At 36.1% G+C, this 19,133-nt stretch overlaps 2 protein-coding genes across 16 annotated transcripts; one reads left to right on the forward strand and one right to left on the reverse strand.

Annotated features, from left to right (window-relative positions):
* Window positions 1–4,430: 4,430 nt before the first annotated feature.
* On the reverse strand, window positions 4,431–19,118 carry LOC117608920 (putative enoyl-CoA hydratase, mitochondrial). 15 transcript variants are annotated; one of them, XM_076689675.1, is made up of 18 exons: window positions 18,883–19,118; window positions 18,037–18,243; window positions 17,404–17,528; window positions 17,135–17,339; window positions 16,792–16,911; window positions 16,652–16,719; window positions 16,398–16,592; window positions 16,203–16,322; window positions 13,357–16,101; window positions 13,156–13,294; window positions 12,239–12,977; window positions 11,505–11,746; window positions 9,112–10,397; window positions 8,439–9,056; window positions 6,827–8,368; window positions 6,405–6,770; window positions 5,232–6,328; window positions 4,431–4,961 (listed from the first exon to the last, which is right to left on the reverse strand). In XM_076689675.1, exons 1-7 carry the CDS (start codon window positions 18,977–18,979, stop codon window positions 16,527–16,529), a joined length of 888 nt encoding a protein of 295 aa, XP_076545790.1. In that variant the 5' UTR covers window positions 18,980–19,118; the 3' UTR covers window positions 4,431–4,961; window positions 5,232–6,328; window positions 6,405–6,770; window positions 6,827–8,368; window positions 8,439–9,056; window positions 9,112–10,397; window positions 11,505–11,746; window positions 12,239–12,977; window positions 13,156–13,294; window positions 13,357–16,101; window positions 16,203–16,322; window positions 16,398–16,526. The 15 variants fall into 15 exon arrangements, with proteins under 15 accessions (XP_076545790.1, XP_076545780.1, XP_076545779.1 ...); XM_076689665.1 differs by having other exon boundaries at window positions 13,357–13,500; window positions 13,659–16,322; XM_076689664.1 differs by having other exon boundaries at window positions 13,357–13,500; window positions 13,646–16,322.
* Window positions 14,134–15,312, forward strand: LOC117608918 (uncharacterized). The gene is made up of 2 exons (XM_034334676.2): window positions 14,134–14,596; window positions 14,981–15,312. The coding sequence occupies exons 1-2, from the start codon at window positions 14,134–14,136 to the stop codon at window positions 15,169–15,171; spliced, it is 654 nt and encodes a 217-aa protein (XP_034190567.1). The 3' UTR covers window positions 15,172–15,312.
* Window positions 19,119–19,133: the final 15 nt, after the last annotated feature.

Below are 19,133 nucleotides of genomic sequence, written 5' to 3' on the forward strand. Positions count from 1 at the left end.
ATGAGAGGAATACACTACCCGAATTTCATGTTTCTAGGTTCAGGGGGTTTGGGCTGGGCGTTGATGAGTTTGTCAGGACATTTGTCTTTATATACACTTTTTAACCCTTTTTACACACTTAAGGGTCGAATTTCTAAAAATCCCTTCTTAGTGGGTGCTTACCTCATGAGAGGAATACACTACCCGAATTTCATGTTTCTAGGTTCAGGGGGTTTGGGCTGGGCGTTGATGAGTCCAGTCAGGACATTTGTCTTTATATACACATTTTAACCCTTTTTACACACTTAAGGGTCGAATTTCTAAAAATCCTTATTTAGTGGATGCTTACGTCATGAGAGGAATACACTACCCGAATTTCATGTTTCTAGGTTCAGGGGATTTGGGCTGGGCGTTGATGAGTCCAGTCAGGACATTTGTCTTTATATACATATACATATATAGATAAGAAGCAAAGGAGTAAGAAAAATATGGGCAGAACCAAGTGTTCCTTGGAAGGAGGTTCAATTCCCAGTTCTCATGTTTGTGGAAAAGCAGCCCGTTTGCTTCATTGTCGCAGCTTATAATTTCCTATTAGCTGTACGTTGGACGACAGAATGACACGGGGACAGGGCAACGGGAATCCGGGCGAGCAAAGACCGCTTGTATGCTGTAGGTTGTATAACGGTTTCGCGCAGCATCCAGTGTACAGTACCCAGTGCCTGGAAAGAAGAAACAACGTACAGACACGCGCGAACGCTTGACCCCTTACCAATGAATCAAATAGATACCTCTGAAAACAATTTGGTGCAAACGCTTCCTTCTGACGAGGTGTCGATGACCTGTTCGAATTCATCGGACCGAACGCCTTTCTTCAGAGGCTGGTTACAGCATCGAGTTCAGAAAGTGAGGCATAACGAGAGGGTATCGTTTCGCTAGCTGTTTTTGAGAGCATAGAACCGGAAGTACCGGATTGATACTTGCAAAATGATAGATTGGTCCACTCTGGACGTTATATTCAATCCTTGGGAAACAGAAATCTGTACAAGACTGACAGTTTTATTACTGACTCAGTTTTATTTTAATTTTCCTCTAAGCCACTCCAGAGCATATTTTGGGAATTTTTTTTTTAAATGATGGAATAAACTAATAACTAATAAATTTAAAAAATTAATTTTTGTATAATGATTCAAATGAAAATATGGGCTCTGCAACATTTCTTAGATGCGTTTAAAGTCTTTAGTAATATTCGAATTCGAAATTGGAGTACTTAGAGATTTTTCCCATCCATAATTTCTTGTCATATCATTTAAGCAAAAAAAGAAATTTCTATTTCTTCAAAATTCTAGAATGGCCTTAACCCTTTGAATGAAAATCAAGGAATCTTGAGGATAAGATGAAATTTGGTGAATGAATTTCTGGTCAAACCAGAAGCAAGATCATTAAGACGAGTTCCTTGAAGTGAGATCTTGTTACTTGCTTGGTGGTCGAACGGTATTTCTACAAAGGAAACTTCCCAACGACGTACGGACTCTTTTTAAGCTGTTCCCAACACCGTCTGCTCGGGAAGACTCTCTTTCCAAGGTCCGATTCATTCGACCACAAACAACTTCCTTCACCAGAGGCTAGGTCTTCTTTTTCTTCTTCTTCTTCTTGGGGATCAAATTAACGCCCATGAGGATTCATTCACTTTCTGTTCACCACTGTGCTTTCTATTCTTCTTCTTTGTATTTCTAATTTGTAAATGTGATTTTAATTAGCCGATAATTAACTGGAATTTCTTATTGTTATCACAGTTACCTGAAGCACTTTGAGGCTGATGAAACTCCATGACAACATATTTTATAATTCTTCTGAAGATTTTTATTATTTAAAAATATTCACTGAAAAAAGAAATACATGGTAATGTTAATGAAATTCTCAAAACTGAAAAAATTAGAGAACAGACCCTGAGAAAAAAGAGCAATGGAGAAATTCCATTACAGAGGCATTAAATTTTCATTACACGCAATTAAATTATATATCAGGCTATCCTAAAGAGAAAGGACGCTGAGATAGACTAATAAAACGTGATGATGTGTAAAAGTGCGAGGAATACTTGCTGTGGAAAACGTGTCAACGAATTCCTCCTACTAAATTAAATTCTTACTGTTACTTCTTTTAAATTTCATTTAGTTTTCAACATAAAAATACAATACCGTTTCAACTGGTATAAAGTGCATTAACAAATCTCTGAAAACAACTTCAGAAATAAATTTCAAACAGGAGATAAGTAAGAAAAGATTGTCTGGTACGGAAGGACAAGGCTAAAAAAAAAGCAGAACCGGGATGACTCGCAATCCTGATGATACTCGTTTGTCCTTGAATCAGCTAAAGTCACTTAACAATCTACACAGATTTTTCTTTAACCACAAGGATACGGCAGTGAATTGTACAAAAACAGAATATTGTTTTTTTTCCTTGAGAATGTACCTGCAAAAAGTAATTTATTAATTTTTGTAAATGAAAATATTAAGAAATAATAATCATAATAATAATAATAATTTTTGTAAATGAAAACATTAAGAAATAATAATAATAATTTTTGTAAATGAAAACATTAAGAAATAATAATAATAATTTTTGTAAATGAAAACATTAACAAAATAATAATAATAATTTTTGTAAATGGAAACATTAAGAAATAATAATAATAATAATAATAATTTTTGTAAATGTAAACGTTAAGAAATCTTGTTTTAAAATACCTCCTCTTCAAAGTATAATATATTATCAATAACTATTTTATAAATAAAGACAAATAGTCCTGTATTATTCCATTAACTAACAAATAGATTGCTTTAAACATAGATCATCATTCTGCCTCCTCAACGAATCGCATATTCTCTCCTAAGAAAATTGCAAACGCACATTTTTCTTCACAGTATTGTTCTTTCTCGTTAAATCGAGGACGCCAGCATTAAATCGTCGGCCTCAGAAAAGAGTTTCTCCTCGAGTCTTATTACAGGGACTGTGTTTCATAAATAATGCGTTACTTTCCTTGTTAATTATCATAAACGAAGTGCGTCGTTGCACCTGTATTAGGATCAACTAAAATCAATCACAATTTACTTCGACATCAGAAAAGAAGAATAATTAGAAATTCATAATTTATAGTTAACTAATTAGTTCCACTTTGATATGCATCAAACTTACAACATTGATGTAGTTCATCCAGCGTTAGCTAAAGGCTTGATTTGTAATGGAAAGTTGTTGCAATAACAACAACAACAAAAAAATATAATAATGCACACGCTCCCACACATATTTTGCTGTTATCTTCGCGATGATCGTTTCGTAATGACGTTACGTCAGAAAAAAAAATTTCCTCGGTTGATGTTCAGACGACACGAACAGTGGTTCTTCAACCTTATTTCCGATCCTTGAGCAATATCGCGATGAAGAGGAAATCGTAGCACTTCCTAAAGAAGTGGCGTCGCTCATTTAACACTGGAACTTAATAAATTCTATAATTTCAAATTGTCATTTTCCATTTGGTAGTTCCAGTGTTAAAATATGCAGTGAGAGGCAAAAGTAAGCAGACACTGTTCAAAATAGAATACCTCGGTTAAAATTGGACCAAATAACTTGAGGTCTTTTGAGGAGCTATAAAAATTAATTCCATCGTTTTAAAAAATTATAATTTGTTAAAATAGTGAATGGTAATTTTTCAACTTTTTTAAATTAATTCACTAAAATATGTATTTTCATCGTTTTATAAAATTACAATTTGTTGAAATGGTGAAAAAAATAGCGAATGATAATTAAGATTTTTTTTCACGATTTCAATAAATAGTAATTTTTTAAAACGATGGAATTAATTTTTATGGCTTCTCAAAAAACCTCAAGTTATTTAGTCAAATTTTAACCGAGGTATTTTGAACAGTGTCTAGTTACTTTTGCCTCTCACTAAGTTACGATTACAGAAGAAGTCATGACCGGTGGAAAATAATTAATGCGACTTATGTAATAACGAATGGCAATTAGTAACGACGGGCAGAGGTTGACACGGTAAATCGCGAGACGATAAGAAGATAATCGATAAGCGTTGCACCGGTGCTGTGACGAACTGGTTTCGAAGCCCAACTTCCGGGTTTTGGCTGGCATCGATGCGTGAATACAACTTCGGAAAGGCTGCAGTTCAACTTGTTAGACCTGCAAAACATTTCTTGATGAGAAAGTAATTAACAGAGAGAGATTTATGTGTTCATTACATTTATTACCTTCACTTTCAGTTATTAAAAGAAAAATCAGTCTTAAAATTATGTGTGCATCATTTTGAGGTCTCCAGGATGATCTAGTATTTTATAGAAATCCCCAGTTCTTTCTATATTTTTCATTTCTGAAAAACAAAATATCTCTTGATGAGAAAGCAATTAAAAGAGAGAGATTTATGTGTTCATTACATTTATTACCTTCACTTTCAGTTATTAAAAGAAAAATCAGTCTTAAAATTATGTGTGCATCATTTTGAGGTCTCCAGGATGATCTAGTATCTTTTGGAAATCCCCAGTTGTTTCTACATTGTTCATTTTTAAACAAGACTTCAGGAGGACGTTGAAGAACGCCTTGGTCGGGTCGTTGAAAAGTTGGAGCTCGTTTAGGAGGTCACAAAAGAGGATAACTCGGTCGAACACGTGAAGAGACAATGCCTCCTCCGTTTTGCTTGGAAGTAGCGAGGCGGCTTGTATGCATGCTACACTGAGCAGAAACTTCAGTCTCTATTACATAAGAGAAAAGTCGACCCTCCTCTTCTTCTCTTCCTCCTCTGCCCCTAGTGCAAAGTTGATCACTTCATCGTGGGTGTCTAGACGAATTTAATTAAGCCTCCAGCTATTCCACTCCCTCAGTATTTTGGTAGATCTGCCATTCATTTGATATCTATCCAAATTTTCTCAAATTACAATGGAGGCGTCTAACATGGCAAACTCGAGGTCATCTGCAATCTGAATTTGAAAGTGTTAAGTTACAAGTTGGTCTCAAATATCTATATAATATATTTATTCTAACCATCAATATATTAAGAAGTTAAATTTAATTTTAAGTTTATTAATTAATAAAATTAATTAATTTTAAAAAATTTGTAAAACCGATCGCAAAAAAAAAAAAAAAAAAAAAAAAAAAAAAAACAACCCTGTTTCTTCGAAGCCCAACAGCAGACTGACTGGCCTGCGCGCGCCGCAAGTGGCTTTATCAGATGCATCTGGCCCATTTACCCAGGGGCTGAAGTGACGCGCCCGGTGATTGGCGGAGCAGGACTGATTAGACAAGCGCGGCTATCTGATTGGTCCTAAGGTAAAGCTTTCAAAGTAGGTACGTCAAAAGTATTTTCCTTGCTCAAAGTCAATGAGAACTGGTTCGTGAAGAGAATATGATGTCACTTTAGTCGCGGTAACTCGCGTCGAGGGCAGCAGAAAATAATGAACAGGTATATACGCGTAGGGAATAATGATTGAGATTAGATACGATTCCAGTAAACCGATGTTTTCCTTTGTCTCGAACCACTCATTTCACTTCCCTTGGCCTTATTTAGTCTGCCCACGAAACTTGCTCTTTCGAATGTAAGGACAATTGCTGGATACAGTTTAGTATTCTTCAAACTCCTCCACCAAACTTACTGTTGTTGGGCCAATCTTCAAGGCTAATCTTCAGAGCTTGTTCAAAGCTTTATATTTTGTAAATATATTCTATGGTAATTTGCATATTTCTATGAAATTGTAAAAGAATCTTTCTTTAATGATACATTCATTTATTATAAATCCAAGCAGACGTGAACTCTCCTAGTGAATCACCTTCTTTCAAGGATTCATTCTCGATGATCGAGGCAAAACGAAGCGGTGCCTCGATGTTGTAATAGCTCCTGACAAGTACATATAACCACGGATCCTCCTGCTGGCTCGGTCGCGTGTAGAAAGGAGAGGGTTCACCTTTCACCCCGGAGTAACTGTAGAACGAGGAAAGTCAGGGAATGGATTATACCTGCGGAGGTGAACAGCTGGGACTCGATATAATCTGCCACGATTACGTTTCTTGGAAGGGGAAGGCACAGGAGTGGAAATCGCTTTTCGAATGCCACTAGGTGGGCCTTGGTTTTTGATATTTTAATGTAAAGTTTCTCACGTATCTAGTATGTCTGATAGGTAAGGCTTGGTCCCAAAACGGTTTTTTGGCTGAAGTGGTAGAGCGCTAGCCTGCTACCAAGACGGCTAGGGTTCGAATCCCAATTTGTGGATAATATTTTTTTTAATTTTTTTTTACTAATCTTTGTTAATTACCCCCTTGCCTTTCGAGTATTAATTTTCATATATCGCCTCTGCAAAAAGAAACAATACTCGCAGATCAAAACAGCTTTTTAACAGAGTAATTAATTATCGTTAAGTAGCATTTACCAAGGTCCCTCTTTATAAGGAATTTTTTTTTCGCTTATTACAAATGAAAAGCGAAGTTTCTAATATCTGATCATCGGCCAGGCGAATCGCAGCAAGCTGGTGGAAGGCACATGCTCTCTTCCGTGCTGAATCAGAATCGAGCCAGTGCATATTTGAAAAACAAACGAAAGCGTTTACGTAAGCGATTCCTTTTCGTCCTCCTTCGCTGTTCCTCGTTCAATGAACTACGATAACAAACTCTGAGCAATTTCAGGCGTTGCTAACGCGCCAGTTCATTCACTTTCATGTTCCCTAAATCATATTCAACTGCAGAACATTTCTCTTCTTCCATATATTTTTCCTTGTAATAAAAAGTATTACCTGAAACTGAAAAGAAATATTTTTAGATTATTTTTCTTTCCAGCTGCTTTTATGCTACTCACATATTGTGAACTTTAAACTTCAAGAGAAGGTGTTCTCTTTGGTCCTGAACGTATCCTGTCCACTCGACGAACGGTATTATTCGCGTAAGAACAATTCGATCGTGATTCAGAGTGGAGAGCGTGGGCGTGCTGCGGATAATCGGCTCGAGAAGGGACCGAGGGCCGGCTGGATCTCAAAGTGAAAGTCCTGGATCAACATTTAGTCGCGCCGCGACCACGGACTCGAACGGATTCTATTCGCGTTCAACGTTTTATTCAGGAGCTTCCTTTTACTTATTCATTATCCTAACAGTTTCACTTGGTTTCAATAGCATACTCCTGTGAAAATGAATAGACAGTGTAGTGGTGTACACGTGACCATTTTGGATTAAAGATCTACGGTGATCTATGCATCTGGGCGCTCCAGGTTCGCATTTTCTTTTTGTCTTAATCTTTGATCATTAGTGTTCATTAAAATTGATTAAATTACTGGAGTTGATTCAGAAATATGTGATTCTAAATGGGGAACAAAGTCCTAAATTCAGTAAATCTGATTCTATAGTGCCATCAAATTCCCATGAATTGATCATAGAGTTGTCTATCATTATCATTTTTATAAAAATTATACAAATTTGATCAAAGATTCAAGACATTCTATTTCCTATCCAATTACAAGTTTCTTTAAGATAACATATGTACTTGAATAGTACTGGGTAATCATTACATCAGTGACAAGTATTATAAAACTTATCACTGTCTGAACTATGCTTATGTAAAATACTGTTTGAGGTACTGTTTGACCAATAGAATATAAATTGTTCATTAAAATTGATCAAATTACTGGAGTTGATTGAGAAATATGTGGAACAAAGATCTCCTTAAAAGGGAGTCCTAAATTCAGTAAATCTGATTCTATAGTACTAAATTTCTCTATGATATCAAATTCCCATGAATGATGCATGAATTGATCATAGAGTTGTCTATCATTATTTTTATAAAAATTCTATTTCCTATCCAATTACAAGTTTCTCCAAGATAACATATGTACTTGAAGAGTACTAGGTAATCATTACATCAGTGACAAGTATTATAAAACTTATGTTTGAGGCTTTCCTTAGCACACAGCTGTTCCAATAAAAGAAATCACTGATGTTCAATATGAATACAGTTTAAAACTATCATATAAAATTGCCTGAAACATATTGTATACAGCAGGCATAGCGTTAATTAGACGATGATTGATTGGAAGATACAACGATTATTTAGCTGTGTGAAAGGCATAACCTCGGTGGCCGTGCGCGCAATAACGGAAATATTAATGCACAGGGCTCTTTCGAACTTTCGACCAGACGCCGTAACGAGCCACGAATCGATCGTGCCTGTTCTCCGTGTCCTGTTCGCTTCGATCCACGATGCGTGAAGGCTCTCCGACGGCTTACGGTACATCGCCGCGTTATTTCCTACGCTAATAGGCTAGTTTTGCTTCTCCTATTTGGAAATAAGCAAACCTTGATTCACTATTCATTGACGAGCTTCTCCATTAGTACACATACCCAGTGAGCGCTGAAAAAAGAATTCATACTAATTATGTTCAAATTAAGTACTCACTTTGATTTACATCACACTGCCTTACCTATTATTTTCCCAGTCATTAGTTTTTATGGAAATGGTAATTAAATTGTAATCCCTGTTACAGTAATTACGAATACTGTTTTACCATTAAAGTGCAAGTACTTTGGGTTGGATTTAAGAAAATGGGGTACCCCTATCAAGCTGATTTTTTTACCATAGATAACCCTTGACCTGGCGATTCTAATGGTGGCCATTCTATCCCTTAACTCCCCCCAAGGGGTCAAAAACTGAAATGGAAAAAAAACTAACCTAATCTGAAATGACCCTACGACTAATTCAACCTCAGTAATTCATCGGTTAGGTTAGGGTTTTTTTAAATTTTTATGTATAATTTTTATTATCATGTGTAATTTAAAAAAAAAACAAACCTAATCGATGAATTACTGACTTTGAATTAGTCATAGGGCCATTTCAGGTTAGGTTAGGGTTAGGTTAGTTTTTTTTTGTTTTCAAATGACGTACTCACTTTTCGGACCATTTCAATTTCTGACCCCTAAGGGGGGGTTAAGGGATAAGATGGCCACCATTGGAATCACCAGGTCAAGGGCTATCTATGGCAAAAAAAATCCCATTATCTTAAATTCAACCGTACTTTGAGATCCAATTCTTAATGAACGACCTTGAATAAGAGGATAATTAGATACATTCTTTTTATTCGTACACCAGATAATTACCTTTAATTCCAGTCATTCGTTGATTATGAGATTCATTTTGAGATCTGATTTGATTCCACCCTATGTCCATTCACGGTTTTCCAGAAATCTAAGAATAGTATGGCTCGAGGTTTCGCGAATCTTCTTCGCGGCTACACCGTGCCGTTTAACGAGACACGAGACAAGGGATAAGGGTCGTTGAACCTTGATACGTTGAAGTTTTTCATCGAGTCCGCATTTTCGCGTCGATTCATCCGAGATCGACGAGCGAATCGTAATTAAAGGGCAGGGACGGCGTTGCTGACGACAAAATTACGGCGGATTCAGGCTCGTTCAAAGGAAAGATTTTTCACCGCGATTACCAACACCGGCCAACGGCCGTCCATTAAATCAGTGGCGCGCAACTCGTATCGTGCCACGCGATTATTTACGATCACGCTTATTAATCTCGTAATAGCGGCACCTGTGTTCGAAACCGGAATCGACTTATTTTCTAACACAGAATTTCGCGGTGAGATCTTACACTAAGAGGGCACCATTTTTCTTTCATTCTTGCCCTTTTTCTTTAAGATTAAATGCTACTTAATTTTGTTTGGAATAAAATTCAATTTTTAAATCAAGGAACTCTTTTAACCCTTTATTTACTGATGGGACTTATAAGCAGGGGCGGCCCTGAGATTTCAAGGGTCCGAGGCGGGCCCATTCACATATATGACATAAAAAAGTGTAGCTCAAATGAAATTTATAAAATTAAGATTAAAGCTTGTGTAACTAATTTTGATTAATATTCAAGTAAATTAATTCAAGTAGATTAATATTCAAGTCTTATAGGGGCCCTGGACCTTGGGGGCCCCTAGGCAGTCGCCTAGTCTACCTAGGCCCAAGGCCGACCCTGGAATGGCAGCACAAAAATATTGCTTCCGGGACTTCGAAGTCCCAAATTATTTTCCATATAATTAATGACCTCGGTGGTGACTTATAATGAAAATTGTGCTATAGGGTGTTTACTTCCACCTAAATTAAGTATTTAAAAAAGTTGGCACAAATTTTAAAAACTTTTAAGAAATTCAGTGAATACAGGGTTAAAGGTTAGTCCTGGGCCCCAAGAATCTTCATCCATTCCTGGTACGGCGTGCAATCACCGCTTCATGTATTTTACAAACTCATCAGACCCATTAAAAAAAAATCGTGCATGTAACGTAAGGGAGAAATTTTCTATCCCTGCACAGCGCTTCGTTTCATAATCGTTGCTCAATGTATACAATAAATATCCGACGCCTCACGCAACTTCGCGTTTCCCTCGGTTTCTAAAAAACAAAAAGAGGGCATTAGAAATTCAATTTTTCTGCTATATGAATTATTAGGTAACGCGGAGTTACACGTGATGCAAGTAAAATGTTAATCTGTATTTAGTGGAAATGGACTGAAGATGACTAAATCGATAATGCATTTAAGAGACTTGCATAGCTGACACCTGGACACATTCTGTTTAACACGTTGAACGCCACAGTGAAATTGGGCATTTTTTAAGAATAGTAATAATTAATTTTCAGATTTCAAATTTCAAGCTTTCGATTTGCCATTTCACATTAATTACTAGAAATAGTAATAATTAATTTTTAAATTTCAAATTTCAAGCTTTCGATTTGCCATTTCACATTAATTACTAGAAATAGTAATTAATTTTCAAATTTCAAATTTCAAGCTTTCCACTTGCCATTTCACATTAATTAGTAAGAATAGTAATAATTAATTTTCAAATTTCAAATTTCAAGCTTTCCACTTGCCATTTCACATTAATTACTAGAAATAGTAATTAATTTTCAAATTTCAAATTTCAAGCTTTCCACTTGCCATTTCACATTAATTAGTAAGAATAGTAATAATTAATTTTCAAATTTCAAATTTCAAACTTTCGATTTGCAATTTCACATTAATTACTAGAAATAGTAATAATTAATTTTCAAATTTCAAGCTTTCCACTTGCCATTTCACATTAATTACTAGAAATAGTAATAATTAATTTTCAAATTTCAAATTACAAGCTATCCACTTGCCATTTCACATTAATTACTAAGAATAGTAATAATTGATTTTCAAATTTCAAGCTTTCTACTTGCCATTTCACGTTATTTGTACCATAGTAATATTTTTTAAAATAAAGTTTTTCTATAGTTTTTTTTATTATTCGGGCATATGTAAATTGCGGAGCCGGTCACCGGTGACCCCCATGGCGTCCATCGTATTAACAACCATTGCTGCTGTATCCGAAACTAGTTTCGGCCCTATTGCGAGAGTTTGCGCACCGCTGATCCCAGCCGAGCGATATCAAACGTCGATAGACTGGTAATATAGCGTTTGTATCGGCAACGGGGCACAGGCGAGCGAAAGAGGAAACGAGAGGAGCGGTTTACCTGGACGAAACCCGCTGCCTGGCAACCAGCTCCGCCACCAGGCGGCTGGGATATATTGTTGGTTCATTGCAAAAGCTATGGAAATCACTCCCTCCAGCTTGGCCTCGATTTTCACTTTAGAATACCTTTATCAGGGAAGCTTTTTTTTGCTAAGCTTTTCAAACCTTTCAACCCTCTAGCATATTTATGTGTCAGCGTTTTTCGCCAACTGCTCTCTCCTTCATGCTTCAACAGTTTTCTACCTGAATAAATTAATCCTTGAATCACAAACTCAATAATCTGCAATTCAGTAACCTATTTCTTCCCAACCTAACCTAATCCAAAAAATTGTAAAAAAATATGGTATTTTGTCATTAATTTCACTTTAAAATAATTGAAATAACATTGTAAATATTAAAAACGAGTAGTATGGAAGTTTCCTAGTAAAAAAATAAAAAATTTTTTTATTTACTCAAAATTTGCAACACTGTTGATTATATGAAAAAACTGACCAAGGTTGATGGCGTCACTCATGAAATTTTGAAAAACACTCTGTGACATTTCTTTCATGTTTTCAGTAATTTATTTTTTTTCACCAAGTGTTAGACTAATTGTGAAATATAAACACATAGACAGAGAACTTGTGAATAAGTTCATTTTGACTGCATTTTGTCCCAGCAACACTGGGAAGAAATGGGTTAAACAAATAGTTACTTTTTTCAGCGGAGGTGATACGAGATTAATCGTTTCCTTACCTTCTCCGCTCTCTATTCTATTATCATTATTTTTGAATACAAAGTGCATTCTTCATTGTTTATAGTAAATATCATCCTACGTAATATGTGGGACGTGTTAATACTGATTGCAGGCCGTGTAACAGTTCACGGCACTCGGACCGGTATCTCGAAGAACCACGTGCGTGTACATATCATGAATACTTAAAGTTCATGCGAACAACTCCTTGATTCGTATTCTACAAATGGTTATTGTCGAATGATCGTTCAAACACGTACAATGGTTTTATTACAACTTACGGTTTCGCGATTGTTGGTTCTGTAGAAGATTCTTGGATGTGGGGGGGGGGGGGATAACGCCCACGCTTGCATATTAGAACGTACCGGCGAGCGAGCACCACTTGTGGGCTACGATGGAAAAAGAATTTTCTGGGTATAAATAAAGTGGTTTCTCGTGACGCTGATGGAAAGTGCCCGGGGAGAGAAACGTGGACGAGATTTCGCGTTATCGATCCAAGGATCGAGCCACGAGGCCCACGCTGGATCGCGTAACTGTCGTGACTTTATTGGAGAACAATAACTGGCTTTTTATTGATGCTCCAATAACGACTGTCCAGTCTAGTTGCTGCTAGATCTTCATTCTATTATGCATAACCGCAATGTGGTTTATTGTGCTCTTTACTTTGTTCTTCATCACTTTGCAATGAGTTTCAAGTGTATCCTTGTAGCAAATTAATCCTTGTATCACGAACTCAACAATCTGCAATTCATTAACCTATTTCTTTCCAAAAATAAAAATTGTGAAAAAATATGGTATTTTTTAAATTTATATGGCGCCACCTAGGAGCATTGTTCAAGAATCAACTTCTCTTATTTGAAAATTGATTTAATTAAATGGTGTTCGCGTCAGGAAGCTTTAGAATATCAGACATGAATACCTTTCATAAAAACAATGCCACTATAGTCTCCTCCAACAACCAGTTGCTTCATAGGAAATGTAGAACCATTTGTGTTCTGTATTTATCATTCTTTGTTTCCGTGGAGCGAAGGTAGACGTCCATGCATGGCAACGAGATCCTAAAAGCATTACTGTCAAGTAGGAAGAAAGAAAAAAGTACAAAAAAGATTAACATGCTTACTGGAGCAAACTGTAGTCGACTGGACATTATGTATAAACTAACGGGGATTACTCATCGTCAATAAAACAGTTTTGCTTTCTTTTTATTTTTTCGTATGATCCGATCCGGTTACTCGGATTCTTTCCTGTCGTTTCATCACCATTTCTGAAAAAGAAAACGTACACGCTGAATGTATTATATAAAATCTGTAGTTACGATAACGGGAAAATGTCACGCGGTTGGAGCTTCGTTAATCAGCTGGCTCTTTGATAAAGTGTGTAATTTAAACGGCGCATGGGAAACCGCTTACGATAAGCGTATACCACTTAATTATTAGTAGCAACAGGTTACGTGCAGTTACTCCATCCATTTTTACTTTTATCCGTACTAATTATTTCTTCCCTCGGCACTTCGCAAACAAATTCGTAATGGCGGCCATTACTACTCGAGTCAAGTGTCGAAATATTTTAAGAAATATAAAATAAGTTTCAAAATTGAAATTTATAATATACTAATATTATAAAAATCTTGAAAATACATCCCAATATTGAATTAACATATAACTGCTTTTATCTAGGATTTTAACAAAAAAGCTCGGAACTATTGGCAGTAAATTTTGATTTTTCGAATGCACCGCTGCGCGCCCATTTTGTCGCGGGAAATTTAAATGCTGTAATATTCCACAATGCTATCTCACACAATTTCTTAACTTAATATTAAATATTTTTTTAATTATTTTTCCAGCTCAATTAACTACACTGGTATAAGGGCATCTTAAAGTAATTAATCGCTGAAACAATGGCAAGGCAACAGACAGCCGACAGGAATATTCCCCATTTGCGAGATATTTTTGGATTTGGCAGTAAATGGGAAAACACACGGATTCCAGCCGAGGAAAAGGCAGCTGGACACGACAGTGCCGTATCTGTAGGCTCAACTTCTGGCGAGGAAGAAAGTCCTAAGAACAGCAAAAAGAAAAAGTCCCGTCGTCGCGACAACAGTAAAACTTTGACGGAGAGCGACGTGAAACACTTGGAAAGACATCTGTCTATGAAGAAGACAATACGTAAGAAGATCATGCGCGACTTGCAGCAGGCGTTCGTCGAGGATCCAAATGAGTTTCGAGTGGACGACATTCCTCCGGAACAGCTCAAGGCAGAGATCAATATTCAGAGCCTGAGCTTTGGGACACCCTCACAAAAACAGGGACGCACGCGTGGCAATGCTGAGAACACATTCTTGGATATGCTACGTGCCGGAGGTAATTGAATTTTTATGCTGACAAACATTTTCCAATAACATCAGGAACACATCTAAAAGATATAGAAAATGATTTACAATCAGTGCCGGTTTTAGCAATATTGGCGCCCTGGGCAAGATTATCGTGGCGCCCATTCAGGGGCTCAAAATTTTTCAGAAAAAATGAATTTGTAGTTAGATTGTAAAAATTGTTAAATTACACAGCAGCTTTACTAATCTAAACGGATATAAAGTCGCATACTAGAGACACAGGGCTGGCGCCCTGGACGATTGCCCAATAGTGCCCCCCTCCTAACGCCGGCACTGTTTACAATATTCTATTACTGATTAATATTTCTAATTACAATTCTACTGGATTAATATAAATAAAATACATTTTTTATAGGACTTGAAAAGAATTCAACAGACGGTGACAGAGATTCTGGACACGGTGGTTCCCCGACGAGGGAGACTTCCAACGTCCAGGATACCGACGACGAATCCAGCTATCCCTACGATACACCGGTTGCAACACCGTCGAAGAAGAGCGGCAACTTCTGGAGACGTTTCACCATGAAGAGCCGTAACAAGCGGTAAACCATTGGGTCGATTTCCTCGGCGACTCTTCATCTACCCGATACACTTATTTCCATTTCTGTAATTGTACCAACTTAGTTATTCGAGCAGAGCTTGCAACTGTGATATATATGTGAAAGAAAAAAAAAAAAAAAAGAAAAACCGTACTGTACCGTGTGAAGAGCAGACATCCTAACTTTGTTTTTTGATACCGATTTTAAGAAGTTTCCAGACTCAATTGCAGGAACAAATGGACCAATAATATAACGCTACAAGCTTTTATACAAAATAAGAATGTTCAAGTAATGAAATAAAAATACAATCACCGCACATATCATGACAATACTTTTAGAATCTTTTTTTTAAGAAAACATTTCACAGGAAGATCTCTGTAAATAAATGTTTTATAACACTGCAAACGATAAGGAAACTTCTTGGAGGTTTTTATAGTCCCGCAATGTTATAAGAAAACCTTTTGTGTGTGTACTTAAATAATTAAGGAACGCAGCGAACACGTGAGAAACGCATAGTGTATAAGAGTAGTTAGTTTGAATTCTTTTTCTAGCTTTTAAGATAAGGACGAGGCAAACCAGGTGAATTACGGTAATTAAACGAGATAATAAGTATGCACAGCTCTTTCATCATACCTGTACATTGTTAGTGTTAGCTAGTCAACCGAGCAGATTTTAAAAGAGGATCGATCAGACGTTGGTTCTGAATTTGATACTGCTATTTCTCTGTAAATTATTTGATACATTGCGCATTTTATGGCACTTTAAATATTTAGGACCATATATTTTGTATAAAAGTTGCATTGCCAAAAAGAAGAAAAAGAGAGAAAAAAAAGATGCATACAACTATTTTCTTGGTACTCTTGAAAGCTAAACAATCATGTTGAAAACAGGGAACATTTTTTTGATACTGTATGTAAGTCTTCGATTCTCGGGAAATCTGAAAAACACGAATATTATAGAGATTTTGAAACATTGCGTGCATTGTAAAGTATAATATTTATTGTATAAGATGTTGGTATGAAATTCCATTGTTCCTACCGTTCTTGGATACCTTCTCTCCAGATGCCAATAGCATCGATGCTTATGCAGAACACGATCACCATAATTATTATGAACAATAATCATTAACTTTGGTGTCAACCACAATGGCTACGTTAACTGTAAATGTATCATACTCAAGGATCATATAGATGTAAAGGTAGCAGATAAATAAAAGTTCTTTTTGAACGTTACCTCCCCTTTCGCTTTTCTTGAAAAACATATTTTATTAAAACATGTCTCATCTCGATAACAGATATAGAAAATATAAAAAATAAGTATTATTTTGTAATATCCTAAGTTAACAATTGATCATCTCTTTTTTTATTCGTTTGTGAATTTCGGGGGACGTTTCTCAACGAATGCAGTCATTCCCTCTTTTCTATCAGTCTGAAATTTTAATTTTACATTATACATTTGCAAAATTGTATTTTTAAAGAATCTCTTACCGTTGCAAATGTACCATGGAACATTCTCTTCTCAAAGTGAAGTCCTTCTTTCAAAGTGGTTTCATAAGCTACAACAAAATCATGTTAATGCAAATTCAAAACAATATTAATAATTAATGATGTGGACAACAAAATATTACCTGTATTAACACATTCTTTAGCCATGGCGACAGTTATCTGCGAATGAGAAGCAATTTTCTCGGCTAATTTAATAGCTTCAGCAACAAGTTGACCGGCTGGTAAGACTTTACTAACCAGACCTATGGTTTGAAATATTTATACAAGGATAAAAATATTTTTCTGTTGTGTATAACTTTGTGAATTTATTTTAACCCTGTCACTGCCACAGTGGTCCCACGGGACCGGCACTTGTCTTTTCATTTGGGCCATTCTTTGCCATTATAAAATTTTTAATATGAAAGTTGTTGCCCACTGGTGCAAATTAAAAAATTCGAGTGACAGCGAAAGGATTAATGAACAAACCATTTTTCTCAGCTTCTTCAGCAGTGATTTGATTTCCTGTAAGTACCATTTCCATCGCCTTGCTTTTGCCGATGGCTCTTGTCAATCTTTGAGTACCACCCGCACCAGGTATCGTACCGATAGCAATTTCCGGTTGCCCAAATTTCGCTTTGTCTCCGGCGTAAATGATATCGCACATCATTGCCAATTCGCAACCACCTCCTAACTGAATACAAAAATCTGTGATTATTACATACATCTCGAAGAATCTTTCTAATTCTTCAACTTACAGCATAGCCGTTTACTGCGGCGATTACAGGTTTGATTGCCTTAGAAACTCCATCCCAACTGGTCAAGAAATTTCCCCTAATCGTTTGCGAGTAAGTCTGGTTCTGCATTTCTTTAATATCAGCGCCTGGATGGACATAATTGAATTTAATTTCAGGAAGAGGCTTACCCAATACTTACGAATAATTGCAAATCGATACAAGCACTTGTGTAATAACAAATAAACCCGTGTAAATTTCGTACGCGGTAAGGATGGTACTCTTCCCACTGGATAGAAAACATAACTTAAATTCTATAAAAATTTTATAAAAAATTTTTAAAAATTGCAATCATAAAAAAAAAAAAAAAAAAAACAGTTGGGAAGAATGAATTTGAACCCTGTATCTTTCGATTACGGGTCAAGCATTTTACCACGGAGCTAACCGTTTGTATGTTCAGTTAGTCATATTTTTCAATATAAGTAGTAACTAACTTTAATTGTTAATATCTTTTAAACAATTAGCCGTTTGCCCACAAAACGGAATATAGGCGTGTTCAGTTCGACGAGCTCTACAAGCTGGCAAAGTTTCTTTAATAAGTGAGCGTAACACTTGGGTGATTCCCCTTAATTTATAAATACATTAAGTGTATCTTACCAGCAGCAAATGCTTTTTCGCTGCCGGTAAGGACGATAGCGCCAATGCCATCATTATTATCAAATTTTGATACAGCATCAGTTACTTCAGTCATCAATTTATCACAAAGAGCGTTTAACGCTTTTGGTCTGTTCAAGGTGACAAGACCCACGTTCTTCTTCTCACCGACAGTCTCGACCTTGATGTACTCATAGTTTGAAACCTGACCTGTAAAATTCAAATTTTATAATCAACATTGTTTTTTATAATTAGGAAGGCGCGATGACTTGCACAAATAATACGCAAGTTACATAATAATTCCAAAAAGAAATTATCCAGGGCCGGCCCTGGGCCTAGGCAGACTAGGCGGCCATAGGACCCCATAAGTTGATTTTGCGTCTAAGAATGAAAGAAGAGTAATGTTTACTTGAATATTAAACTAAATTAGTTATACTAGCTGTAATGTTAATTTTATAAATTTTATTTGAGGTACTTTTTTTATATCATATATGTGAAGGGCCCCGCCTAGGACCCCCGAAATCTCAGGGCCGGCCCTGCAAGTTTCTGATATTAATTATTAATTATTTAAAAAAAAAAGAAAATTCATATCTTCTTACTAATAAGCTGAATGTAATGAATACTGTTTCCTGTATTTAAAAAAAGTTTCTAAAACAAGTTTTTCTACTGGTAATACATTATTACAATATTTTTCATATACATATATTCCAATGTCAAAGATAAAAGAATATCTAACAAAACCATAACAAAATCATAGATTACTTGTTGTAAAGTCACCGACAGTATAAACATTATTCTTTCAATTCTTCCTTACATTATTATCAGTCAATTTCTTTCCATGATACTTACAACAATAAAATTTCACATTCGATGCAAAGTATTGCGGTTTTCTACCAATTTGCAAGCTTTTGGTGAAAAGAATCTGGCCAACGCGTGTGGTTGCCATGATGCCAAATTAGTTTGTGGGATTGATACCAATAAAAATGTTCCCCTAAATGGATCTTGGTCGAAGAACGATCAACGAGTTCACGAAGGACCGATAAGACCAGCCGCTTACCAATCACTGTGTGAAGCAGAAAGAACCTTTCCACGCGTTCACT

The sequence above is a fragment of the Osmia lignaria genome, chromosome 8 (assembly GCF_051020975.1).
Source record: "Osmia lignaria lignaria isolate PbOS001 chromosome 8, iyOsmLign1, whole genome shotgun sequence".
NCBI lineage: Eukaryota > Metazoa > Arthropoda > Insecta > Hymenoptera > Megachilidae > Osmia > Osmia lignaria.

Bases quoted from the DNA above. Each gene is read 5' to 3' on its own strand.
- LOC117608918 (XM_034334676.2), top strand. From the start codon at position 14,134: ATGGCAAGGCAACAGACAGCCGACAGGAATATTCCCCATTTGCGAGAT. The intron at 14,597-14,980 runs GTAATTGAATTT...CATTTTTTATAG, and splicing joins GGATATGCTACGTGCCGGAG to GACTTGAAAAGAATTCAACA.
- LOC117608920 (XM_076689675.1), bottom strand. From the start codon at position 18,979: ATGGCAACCACACGCGTTGGCCAGATTCTTTTCACCAAAAGCTTGCAA. The intron at 16,720-16,791 runs GTAATATTTTGT...ATTTTGTTGTAG, and splicing joins TAAAGAATGTGTTAATACAG to CTTATGAAACCACTTTGAAA. The intron at 16,593-16,651 runs GTAAGAGATTCT...TTAAAATTTCAG, and splicing joins TCCATGGTACATTTGCAACG to ACTGATAGAAAAGAGGGAAT.